Genomic DNA, 13,254 nt, shown 5'->3' on the forward strand with positions numbered 1-13,254 from the left:
ATCAATAACAGAAATATCTGTTTAGAAAACAGAGCAGGGCAATTACTAAAGTCATTGTCTCTAAGTCTCTTGTTCCCATAACATTTGCAGAAATGTTTAGTGGCATTACAGCAAACATGAGACCAATCTTAATTCTCTATGTAAGTCTTGCAGCATTTTCTACATGAATTATTGTGGACTGTAATTATGAAGTTCAAATAGACAAGGTTTTTGTCTTACTGTACAAAAGGTCATATACAAAAGCTGAGCCCAGTGCAGGCAAACAATCCCAGTTACTGTATGTCTAAGCCAAAGTGGAGGCAAACCCTAAGAGAAAATGCTAGTTTGCTACCATCAACCACAAGCATTTACAGGTTTTACAGATTGCTTTACACAACATGATGTTGTTCATTGAAATAAATATATAACATTTTTCTTCACAGGTTTGTACTTGATAACATGCTACAGTACAAGTGCTCTTATACACAATATTTAATGAATCAAAGCTAACTGTATTCTTATCAAGGAACTCATTTCTAACCTAATAGACCTAATCAACATGTCTGATAAAGACTGACATTGGCTATGTGCTTGTTTACTTAACAACCAGGGTGCTAAGCATATTGCGTGATGTGATGGTGCATAATACACTCAGCAGTTGCACCATACTCCTATTTTTTTTAAGCCTACGCTGATGTTCTGATCTGTCTATTTTTCCACCAAAACCCCATTCGCCTTGTTGGAGTAATCTCAACACTTACGTGACTGATTTTATTTGATGGCAATCCGCACTCCCTTTTAATCTGACCCGATAAGCTGACAACCTGGCATGGCTTTTAGCTGAGTGGAGCTAGTGTTGCACACACGGGTGTAAAATTTCTCTTACTACTGTTTTGCAAGTTCTGCTGTATTGTTTCTGTTGTGTTACCTTAACCCGGAAGGTACTGTAATGTAATGAAAAGTGAAAAATGAACCACATGGGAATATCCCCTTTAAGCTGTGTTCCTGGATGTTACCGGAGGATTAATTAAGGTAACTTTTTTCCCTTTTAAGAAATAAAGGGTACGTTAACTCATGATCTAGAGGATAAACATTTGGGAATATTTTCTTTATATCCCCAAAGTCTGCTCTCTGGTTCACTCCAACTTATGCTGTCCCAGATGAAACAACATCTATAAGCAAGGAAACATATGGCAGCATTCTTTTAAAGTCCCAAATGTTCTCAGTGTGAACATAAAATAACCAAAAAAGGAGATTTCCCCCCCCCCCCCAAAAAGTGATACAGGGAACTATTTCATCACTAAAAGAGCAGTTTTTTTTCTAGGCGTGTTCTGTGGCAGTTTGGGATATTTGTCACCTTTAGATCATATAATGTCCCCAATATCCCCCCTGTGTTATTTCCTACAATTATGAGAATAGGTAAAGTAGATACATAAAGAAATTTTAAATAAAGAAACAACTTCTTTTCTTTTAATTTAACCACATTTTGCCTCATTCAAAGAGACGTGACCTACGCAGGAGACATTACTCGAGCACCCGAGCAGTGTGTTGTGAGTACAGCGCTCCTTTGTTTAGCATCATCATTTTCAGTCCAGCGATTGTTTCATCTGCATTGATGAGACCGTTTTAGTTACATTTAAGGTTTGTACCAGTGACATTATGCAATGTCGACTACTGTACACAAATGAAAGCATGCACCTGGGAATGTTTTCTGTGTTTACACGTGCATAATAGCCTATCTATCAAACTGTTTAGTTATGTCACTTACAAAGCATTAATTGCTGCAGACACATGGCGACTTTAAGTGTTTGTGTTTATCTAGCCTCTTAGAACCTATCGAGAGCGAGCTAGCCAGACTGCCAGACCAAGTTTTTATCTCCATCCCTATACAGGGATCCTTGTACAGGATGCCCTTCTCTCCCTCGCTCCTTCTCTCACTCACATCAGGAAGATGGGTTACACGGCTCAAAGCTGTTTCATTGCCACTGTTCTGTCTCAGCTGCCAAATACCCTGTCACTATAAAACAATGACCAATGATTAATGGCCAACACATTTCACCACTCAATGATACATGGCCATTAATTGATAGCAACTGCCCATGTGTGACCATGAATAAGCCCACATGCATCTGCAGGCAAGCACACACTCAACTCTGGACCCAGTAAACATGTCAAAGTATACAGTATTTACAAAGGGATTGAAGTGGGCTTGGGGCAGCAGTGATTCAGAAAAATGACCCCAGGGTCTGACAGGATGTTGGGGGATGTGCCATTTTTCCCTGACTCCCTTGGTGATGAGGAGAGACATAAAGAAATCCTTTTACACACAGACAGATATACACAGGCCCACATAGACATATTCAGTCATTCGCTCACACATATCGCTTTTACACATCAGTGTTACACATCCATAAAAACGGCTGTTTGGCAGAGGAGTGAGTAGATGAGCTCAGAGGAAGTATCTGTCTGTCTTTTTTTTCTTCTTCTCCCCCCTCTGTTTTGGACTCGAGCAGCAGCATGCTGATGCAGACTACATCAAACACTTACTGGAGCCCTACATCTCGCTGTTTCACTCAGCACCAAGAGCAGAACAAGAACTTGTCTGTCACTGCTCTTAATTCATTGTCTCCCTGGGGCAAAATGACTGCTGACAGACATAAATGGCAGAAATGAATATTGTAAGATCACAGTCAAGGGGTGGTAGGGGTTGAGGTAGGCGGGAGGGGGAAAAAGAGTGAGGAAGTAAAGGACAGGGAGATGAAGAGGGAGAAAAGACTCGGAGAGGCGAACGAATGAAACTACGTGGGAGTGGGAAAGGTGACGAAAAGCATGGGCACGTCCCTCACTGCTGACAGTCGGTATATTATATTGGGCTGACCACCTGCTCTGAGCCTGAAGTACACCGTCCATAAAGCTCCAGCAGATGGACACAATAAAATGCACCATGACCAGCAGCTATGCGCTTCTGTGTGTGCGGATGTGTTTGCACATTATAGTCAATATCTAGCATGAACACATAAAAACATGCCTGCATTCATAGACACCTGTCCCGCAGGCATACCAGTAATATATGATATTCTATAGGTCTGATGACACTGTGTCTCATCCTCTAACCCCTCCCAGCGTTGTAAACCTATCGACCAGTTAGTGAGCGAGGAATGCGGCTGTCAGCTCATGCAACAAGTTGACATTTCTCGCATGTTCTAACTTCACTGCGCCCCTCTCCAACTTCATAGCCATCTCTGTACTTCTTCAGTAGTATTTTGGGATTTGAATCTCTCATCAATGTGCGCTTTTTATAGCTGTAGTCATTTCTCTAAGGAAAATGACAACTTTGCTACAAAAAATGTCCATGTATTCCTAGGTTTTTGCTCGGCAACATTATTGTATTTTGCATATAATACATTCTTACTAAATAACACTGTTTTTTAAGCATCCCATATTCCATTATAATGTGACAAAATGATTTGTTGAAGCCTCCTATCCCAATTCTGGCTTGGTATAGCCAGTTACAGGGGGTTGTCAATGCCCAGTTTATGTGTTAACCTGCTGTAGAAATAATTTTAGGACTTGTAAAATGTGCAACCAAGAAAGCTGCATTGTCATCCTTTGCCAGTTTCTCAGACACAAAGAAAAATGCTTTCCATCTCAAGGTCCCAAACTGCTAACATAGCAGTCAAGATGACTGTCGAGCACAGATACTGGATTCAGTTATCAGTTCTTCACCCCTCTCCCCATTACACTGCTTTGCCATCAGTAATAAGAAGGTGAATATCTGGCTGGAAAGGCTAAATCCCTTTCTAACAGCTGTTATCAACAAGAATGATGAGCAGCAGCCGCTTTCCGCTTTCCTCTTTCCCTTTACGTCTTTCTGTCTGCCAGTACTGCCTTTCTTCTCCTCCTTTCATCTTCAGACCCAAACCAAACATCTGCAATTAGACAAGTGTGAAAACTATATCTTGAAGTGTTTGTTATGTGTGTTTGGAACATATGTGTTGAATGGCCCTCCAAAGGCTTTTGCATGTATTCCCTAGTCGGGTTCAGTCAGAGTTCATCTTCTCTTGGCTAAACAGATTCTCCCTCTGGATCAAAATCAACAAATTATATTTCACTTTAGGAGGACATACATAACCCCACCCGCACCCTCACGAACACACACTAATACATGTAAGCACACACACACACAAACACACACATAGTCAACGGGATGCAGAGAAAAGTTGAGGGAAAAACAATAACAGACTTGCCTTTTAAGGTCCCAGTGCATTTCTAGTTTCTAGGTTACTGTGATTTGATTTATCAAGCAACGGAACATTGCCTGAGGATATTGAATTGAAAATATATCAGATGTTTGAATTTCAACAGGGAGTGTTGAAATAATGTAAATAGATCTGATTTGGGGTCATGAGCAGAACTGGGCAAAGCGAGAAACTCAGGCAGGCGGAAAAAATCAAGAAAGAAGGGGATGTGAGTGAGAAAATACATTTCAAAACTGGGGGAAGAGAGGAAGAGACAAACAGAGATGATCTTTTGTACTGAGGTAGACGGGGCTTTGGCTTTGTAATACATGCAGCTGTCAGCAGTGTCTAATCTTAGCATTTCTTGTTAAAGTCTGTGCAGGTAAAAAAAAAAAGAAAAGTAAAGAAAGATGAAGCAGAATTGTTCCAGGAATTTCTTTCTACATAAAATGTTAACACTATTTTTGCCTCCTTGTGTTCATCAGTGTTGTCATGATCATTTTTACATGACACCAGTGGCAGTCTCTCTTTGTCAGCACACGTTGGGATGCACGTTATTGCTGCGTCTTCACCCTTTACGTCTTGGAAAAAAACGAAAAGAAAAGTGAAGAGCACATTTTAGAGCTTATTTTCTCATAATAAAGAAGCAAAGCATTAACATAGAATGATCATACCTCTCTGATACGCTGTGTTAGTCATGAAGCAGCCTCTGCTTTCGGGTCACACCTCTGAGCAGTAGTATTTAGAGTACTGCTCTGCCATGCAGTCTCCTCTTTCTACTGGATCTCACTTATTCAACTGGTTAGATGGTTTGGATTACTCTCACTCTGCCTGCCACTGAGCTCTTGCTCTCCTCCTCTGCCTTTCTCTTTCGCTCAGGTTATCTATCGCTCCCTGTCCTTCTTGCTTTCTGTCTGCAGCTACCGATGCACAGCTCAGAGAAGTGCCTCACGAGAGCGCATAAGCCTACAGCATGCGTATGTATGCGCGGGACCTGTGTGTGTGTGTGTGTACGTATTTGTGTGTATGTTTGTCTCTCTGCGAGTGTGAATGCGCCCGAGTGTGTGCACAGCAATGTCACTGGGCTGTGTAATTGAAATGGAAATGAGCCAATCAGCAACTGCAGTGGTTTGCCACCTCACCCTGAATTCACTTCACTGTCCCAGCTCTCCCAAACTCGCTCTGTTTGTGACTCTGCATGTGCAAGTGTCTCTATGTATCTGTGTGTGTGTGTGTGTGCGTGTGTGTGTGTGTGCTGACAATACTTGCCCCTTCAGTTTTAACCCAAAGGGCCTGAGGAGGCGGTGTGAAAATGTAATCAGTTGGCAATAAAGATTATCCCTCACACTCTCTCTCTCTCCCTCACACACACACTCATGCTCTGTGTCCAGCTGATTTTCCTCGCTTTGTGTTCTGACCCACAGCTCGCTGGGACAGCTGTGGCATAACAAAGACATGTAATTATCACCATTTGACAATTAGCCTGCTATCCAAATTTGCTCCTTAATTACCTAGCCATTTTACTGCTGGAAGGCTTCCGCTGCCGTTCTGTGCCGCTACAGTTTCTCAGAAGAACGGAAAAGATAGCAGCTCATGACGCTGCCAGAAGTTTGTTCTAAAATACAGGGAAGCGTCTCTGGTGACTGGGTGGAGTAAATGTTTAGCATCAATAAACGGTCTTCAAAGTGCTTTTCGGTGCGTTTCCCATTCACACGCTCACACACAAATGACAGCAGAGTGTTTACCTGCAACTGGAAACAACTCAGGGTTTAGATTCTTGTGAATGTGGAGGAGCTGGAGATTGAACCAAAACACCACTGTTTCAATTTCAGTACTTGCTGAATACTTTACAAGATGCATGTTTATCTTACATTTAAAGACAAAATCATGCATTTTAATTGGATCATTTAATGATCCTTTTGTAAATTTGCACATTTTGTACATTCTTTTTTATATTTGAGTGTAGCAGAACTGGTTCTTATCATTGATAAATCTCTTAATTTGTTATGACAGATGGCTGACAAATTCTATACCCTCCACACATTATATCCCTGACTTACATATGCAGAAAAACCTGTAAATTAGTTGGCTTGCCCTTCTGCTCATATTTCGGTCTTCTTGATTTTCTTCTTTTTTAGTTATGCCTGTCACTCTTCTGGAACCTAATGAAGCACTGCTTTAAATTTACATTACATTTGAGCAACATCTTGGCGCTTCTTCATCCAACATACAGACTGATGTACGCTTGGGGAAAACGTCCAAAACATTGCATGATAATGAACAAAGCAGAACTGACTTTTCTAAAAGTTCGTAAGGAAAATGAACACTTTTTACAAAAAATCCAAGAAGCTACATCTTGATGAGTCCTTCCCTGAATGGTGATGGAGGTTATAGAGATTTTACTGCTCACACAATCGTGCCATGCACATGCAGCTTTTGTAAAATCTCCTTTAATGATGAATGCATGCTTGAGTAACTCCTGCAAAGATGTGGATTCACCAGGAGCCTGGCAGTGCTATCTGCAGCGTTCAGTCTTGCTGTCTCTTTTTTGTATTCCCTCACCCTCTTTTGGAACCAGGTCCTTTCTGTCTCTGCCTCCCTGTCTGTTTCTCACCCTCGGTCTCTTTCTCACTCGGTGCCATTAGCAGCTTCTGGCTGCCTCACTGCTGTTCCTTTGCCAATGTGCCAGGGTGCTCGCTCATCTGATAACGCAAACCTAATGTATGTGTGTGCCTGTTTCTAATGGGTGTGCATGTGTGTGAGGGTTTGTACTAGTTTTGTGCTTGTTTCATATACATATATATGTGTGTGTATATGTGGGTGGGTGTGTGACTGAGTAGGTTACATGTTACAAATGCCTGTCCTGTCCCTTTTTATGTGCTCACTCACCCAAACATCCTCTGCTTCATTTGCAGTCAGGGCCACAAGCCACTATTCTGACTGCTGAGGCAGGGAGAGAAGGGCAGCTGAAACATCACACACACACAGGCACACGCACGCATACAGGCTCCCTCTCTAACACTCTTTCTCGCTCCTGCTCACACACTCACAGAATGTACACATACACATAAGCTGGGAGGAGCGACCGGGAGAATTTGACCATTAACGCAGTGACATTTTAAAGCAGCGCGAGAGATGCATGGCTCTTCCTGGACCTCCACAGACATGTTTTAAATGAAATGTTACAGATGAATTGCTCCATGCCTTGGTTGTAAACACCCTGACGCTGATATTTACCCTACTCGGGTAAACACAGAAGAACAACATTTCATGCTAGCTCATGCTCAAATATACACACATGCACACAAATATTCCGCGCAGAGCCAGAGGACACACATGATCACGGTAATGAGAAATGGCTTGGTTCAGTTTTGTTGCTTAATCGTTGCAATAATTGTTCCATTACACCACCATTAAGAAAGTAACAACTAAAAGGCCCCAAAACCAGATTTTTTTGCTAAAATGGCTATTTGATCTTCAGTATAAGGCGCCTGGTTTTCATTGTGATTGTTATTCTCTGCAGAGTGACCAGATAAACTGCAGACTGATGCGAGCCAAGCAGGATTTCAATACATGTGTTTGATTGTAGGAGCTTCATTCTTTAGAGGCAGAACAATAGAGATGTAGTTTTGAAATGAGAAATCAAATAAGTGGGTGGAAAGAGAGTGAACGGGGAAAAGGAGACGATAGAGATTTTTATACAATTGTGCAGCACAGTTTCAGCATCCTTTAAAGGCAGTATTATGGTATTTTACACCATGGGTTCAAATTTTTTTTGTTATTAATTTGACCTTGTGCTTTCTAACTGCCTATTCGCCATATACAAAGAGACATGCAGTTTTTGTTTCTTTAGAAATACGCAATACTTAATGGACATGAAAAGAAAATACTGAATGATAAAAGGTCACTATGCTGCTTTGGTGCTTTAATCTAAGCCTAAAAATTCTTATATAAAATGAATTTGTCCTGTCCTATGCTTCTTGCCTGTTGTGGGGGTTGAAGAGTTCTTCCCATAAACAGCAGATGCGATTTTTTAATTATAAGTTTGAACCAAACTAACCGGGGCCTCGCCTCACGCCACCTGGTTTCTCTGTGAAGCGAGTCAGTCACGCCAGCTGCGTAGGAATTGTCAACTCTGCGGTTCACATTATCACTCTTGTTCTGCTTCAAGTGTGTGCGTGTGCCTAATTGGGGCATCCCTAGCAAGCTTACAGGTGTTTGGCATTTTCTCTCCAAACCCCCTCGTGACCCAGAGGTTAGGGTCACTCCACCCCTGGGTCAACGAGAGCACTCGCAATGCAGAAAATGCTCTCTGATTTTGGAGGATGTAAAAATTCCACAGATAAGAGGGCTGTGTGTTGGGCAGCAGAGACTGGTGAGATTGTGTGAATGTTAGTGCTAGCCTGTGACAGTGTGTGGCCTTTTGATGAATCTCCCTGTATGTATTGAAGCCCTCTGACCCTGCGTGGCCTGTTCTAGATCATTGCTGCTGTAAAAATGCCTCACTGCACAGCCCTCAGAGACAGCCTGGCCCTGTATTTTTCCAATCACTGACATTTACTGGCTGAACCATCCTGCCATCCTATATCTCTGTGACCATTTCTACTCTACTTTTTTTTTTTTTACTGTACAAAAATCCTCAAGCAAATGTATTTTTTTTTTTTGTCCCAAAAGACCTGAAAACTGTTTTCCTGTAAACATCTTTCCTCAGAGTTGGATACTTTATTTTCTTACCATTCAGAAGGCATATGCACAAGTAAATATTTGTTACAGAGAGAGATTTATAGATAAACCAACCCACTCAGATTTATTGATGCTAGAGGATGAGAGTGTTGGTGCATGCAAATTTTCCCCAAATACTGAAAGAGTGCTGCGAGATGTAGCGTGTTCACATAAATCATTCAAAACTAGGTTTGCATTGAAAATAATTTTGAAGGTTAACCGTTTTCTGCCTCCTTCTTTTTTGTCCAACCAGGTTCCACCGTGGGGATTACCACATCGATGTGTGCATAAACGACTACCTTGACGTCTACTGTCCTCACTATGAAGACACAGTGCCTGAGGAACGGACAGAGCGCTACGTCCTCTACATGGTCAACTATGATGGCTATAGCACGTGTGACCACACCTCCAAAGGCTTTAAACGCTGGGAATGCAACAGGCCGCACTCTCCGAACGGGCCACTTAAGTTTTCAGAGAAGTTCCAGCTCTTCACTCCCTTCTCCTTGGGCTTTGAGTTCAGACCGGGCAGAGAATACTATTACATCTGTGAGTACCTGCTCTGAATGAGTATATGCTGTGCATTACATCTACAATACACTGTAGAAGAAACAGCAGTGAAATAACAAGAAATGGCACTACTAATACAAGATTTAGGCTGTTTTACATATTAATGTCGCATTAATATTAATACTGTGCTGTCGTGTGATACTTCCAAAAGCTGTTATTTTCAAAAAACAAAAAAAACAACCCCAAAAAAAATACGAATCCAAAAAAATGTAATTCAACAGGAATAACATATCTGGAAGGCCCTTTCCTGACCCACTGTTTATCTACTACTACAACAGCACGAGAGAGCTGCTATTTCCCAACTATGTTTTCTCAATTTTGCTGCAGAGCTTTGAGGGTGGCATTACAGTGATCCGAGTAGATGCTTTCATGCTCTGCTTTCAGCAAAGCTTTTCACACTGCTCTCGTCAACCACAGAAAACTCTTCCCTAAAATGGCAATGGAATTCATAGGGGAGTTAAATTGAGACAGTCTGAAAGTTATAGCTCTCTTCTTCTGCTTCACAATACTGTATCTTTCAAAAAGGAGTGCCCTGCTCTCTGTATTATATTATTCTTCTGTGTAGCTTGTGTTAGATGTTAAGTTGTCTGCTTCTTGGCATAAGAACTGAGCCTAACTGACTTCATCTGAAGTTGAGGCCCCTGGGAAATGAGCTTTTATCAAAGTAAGGTAATAGGGGAACTGAATGGCACGAGTCCTTCCTCTACAGTAATATATGCACATGGACAGAACATGAGTTATATACTTGTGTAGTCACTTTTCTTGGTTAAAGAAAGGTTAAAAAAGAGGTGTCTGTAATTGTCAGCCTGCGGCTTAAATGGAGCTCAGCGCAGCTGTCACAATCCCATGTCCTTTTGTTTTCATCTCCCAAAGATGACTCAGGAGCACAGCTGAACTCTACCTATACGCCGCGATCTATTTTCTAAATTGGCAGGCTTTTATGAAGCAGTTAACCCGACAGCTAACCGACACTTGTGTGCTTTATTCCTTTCACGTGTTTCCTCTTAGGGACTGGAGTAAAAAGAAAAGAAGAAAGGGAGGGAGGGGGGAAAAAACAACATAACTGTATCTCACTAATGTTTGCTATTGTTTTCGTGCTAAATAGGTGCTGTCAATCTCAAGCTTGTCTATGAAATAATCTTTCCCCGAAGCCTTTCAACAATCAGGTTTTTGGCCATTTATCTGTTAAAAGTAACCAGATTTTCCTTTTCTTTTATAGCCAGTTCACACTGACACTCATTCTAAATCAGGAGGGGGGGGGGGGGGGGTCTCCAGACTTGGGAGAGTTGATAGGGGTTAGTGTAGGGTTATAAAATTCATCCACTCCCTCAAGTCTCTTTTTGCAATTTTTTTTTCCCATTTCTGTTGAGAGATGCTTGTCCTAAGGGCTGGATTAAATTACACTGCGACCGACAGGGCTTCCATGGAACACATCCATTCTGCTATAGTACGCCATATTTTGTTTAGTGGCCCGCGGCTTCATTGGCTATTGAATGATTTCAGCGTATATACTCACTGGCTAGTGTGGCGGATATTAAAGTCATCTACCATGAAGTCATCTGACATGTGATTTCCCACTGTCATTGTGTCCAGCCTGAATGTCCACAGGAAGCAGGGGAGATGGCCGCTAATGGATTGGACAGTCTCTTTAGGAGACGGGATGTAAAGCTGAAGAAGGGATATGGAGAGAGGGAGAGCTAGTCACATTTTTACATCTTTACAATTCATCTGTGGCACCTTCTGTCATCATCATCATCATTATCAGTGTGGTCACCAAATCTTCTTAATACCCCAGCGCAACAAAAATATGCAACCTTTTCAGATATTCAATTGTAGTAAAAAAAATACAAATTTCTAAAAAGTGGTAAAATTAAATCGTAACAGTATAACTTAATCGCTGCAATGTTCCCAGGGATTGCATTTTTACCTTAACATACAGTTTTTCCCTTTCTAATACTGAATAAAATACTAAACGCTGAAGTAACTGGGAGTCTCTTTTCTTGTTTGCACATCAGCACCAGGGCATCAGCTGCAATATTTTACAGGCACCTTGAAGTGAAGTCAGCTTTTCAGGCAGATTTCCCTCATGTGCTGTATGCTTGCAAGCCTAGTCTTTATTCAAAAACACTGAACTTTGTCCAGATGTTGGCCGGGTTTTGCCTGCCGTGTGTTTTACAGATAATCCTCTAACTCCATTCAAACGTATGGAGAAAATTTTTATTTTCACTTTAACCCTCTGTGTCTAATATTTGGCAAAGTGACACAAATAAGCAATAAAAATAATCAGTTTGTCTTAGCTTCAATTCCCTGTGTTACAAACATACCTATCAGCTTATTGGCTGTTTAGACTAATGTGTTTACAAAACCTTTTTGCAATATAAACAGGAAGAAACACATCCCTCCTCCTTAAACCAATCTTGCTTGCAGATGGAGTGTTTGCTCACATTTCGGGAACTACATTGCAAAAATATCCAGTGAATGTGCACTTAAATCTAATAAATAAACCTGGTTTTCTTGGGTTTGTTGTGTTTTAAGTAAACACCTGAAAACATGCATATTTTCAACCATCTTTCCTTCTCACCTTTTCATGAATGGGAATCTTTGAGCACATTCAGCGTGCCTGCCATTTTCACATGAAATCACAAATACTCTTGTATGATGTGCAGATAAATTTTAGCGCTAGTGTGGATATAACATAACATTTCAGTTTTACAGCTGTTGTTTATTATCATTTATTAATCTCAGTTAGGGCTTACTATGTGGCGCTAAACCCTAGAATGGAAAAATTGTGTTAGTGGACCATGAGCCTGACAAGATGGCATTATTTCTGTAGCAAAGATTGAGTTGGCCAAGAAAGTTGGAGTTTTAATAACGTTTAGTGCAGCGTTTTCTCTTGGTTTCATTCTTCCAGTGTGTTACTAAGCCTTCTGCAGGAATATTTTCAGTGTTACAGTTGCAGCACTTTGTCAATGTCTAATGCCATCATTCTTATTTAATGAAGTGAATACACGGTTTAGCTCTTTTTAATGATAACGATGATATTACGTCCTATAGTTTCTGAGATGTGAATGCTTATTCAGCTATGAAACAATCTTGCTGATATTTAACTTGACTGTTATTATGACAACTACCTTGTGACAATATCCAGTCTCATTATTGTTGCTAATGATGAAAAAGAAAGAAAAAGTCTGCTGTCAAATTCTGTGCAACTGCGAGTAAACACTAATTAAACTCTGGCTCGTGCTGCATCTTGTTAGGATCACCTAAGTACTGGCTGTGCCAAAATTTTGTGATTTATTTGAAGCATGAAAAAGTTGATTCATGTGGGATTCATGTGGAACGTGAACACGCAGTACATCTGGCTTTTTTAGCTAGTTGTTAGTTATCACACTATGGGGAACATTGGCACAGTTTAATTTCAAAAAAACAAAACAAACAAAACATCAAATTCAAACATGATTTCACTCATTTACTTATATATTTATTCAAATAAATATATATATTTTCCATTTAAAGTGAAAAAACCTGTTATTCTCCATAGTTAGACTGTGAAAATGTATAGCGTGGCATAGCCAACAGAGAAAATCTTAGGCATCATTACCCACTGAAGCTGGCTGTGCTGCATAACCGCTCTCAACTGAAATGTCAGTGTGTCCCAAGGCAAAGGTCACTATCCATGACCACACAAGCTGAAGTAAGCAATACTGTGAAAGGGCTCATGTACTTGAGACGTAATAGTTTATCATGC

General features: G+C 40.9%; 1 protein-coding gene across 2 annotated transcripts in view; it reads left to right on the top strand.

Annotated features, from left to right (window-relative positions):
* The window catches only part of efna5b (ephrin-A5b), a 103,825-nt gene that overhangs the window by 69,949 nt on the left and 20,622 nt on the right, over positions 1 to 13,254 (top strand). For both annotated transcript variants that reach the window (XM_085179546.1, XM_085179545.1), the window contains exon 2: positions 9,193 to 9,485. In XM_085179546.1, the coding sequence (XP_085035672.1) occupies positions 9,193 to 9,485 (293 nt within the window). The remainder of the gene's footprint in view (positions 1 to 9,192; positions 9,486 to 13,254) is intronic.

Source organism: Neolamprologus multifasciatus, chromosome 12 (assembly GCF_963576455.1).
Source record: "Neolamprologus multifasciatus chromosome 12, fNeoMul1.2, whole genome shotgun sequence".
NCBI lineage: Eukaryota > Metazoa > Chordata > Actinopteri > Cichliformes > Cichlidae > Neolamprologus > Neolamprologus multifasciatus.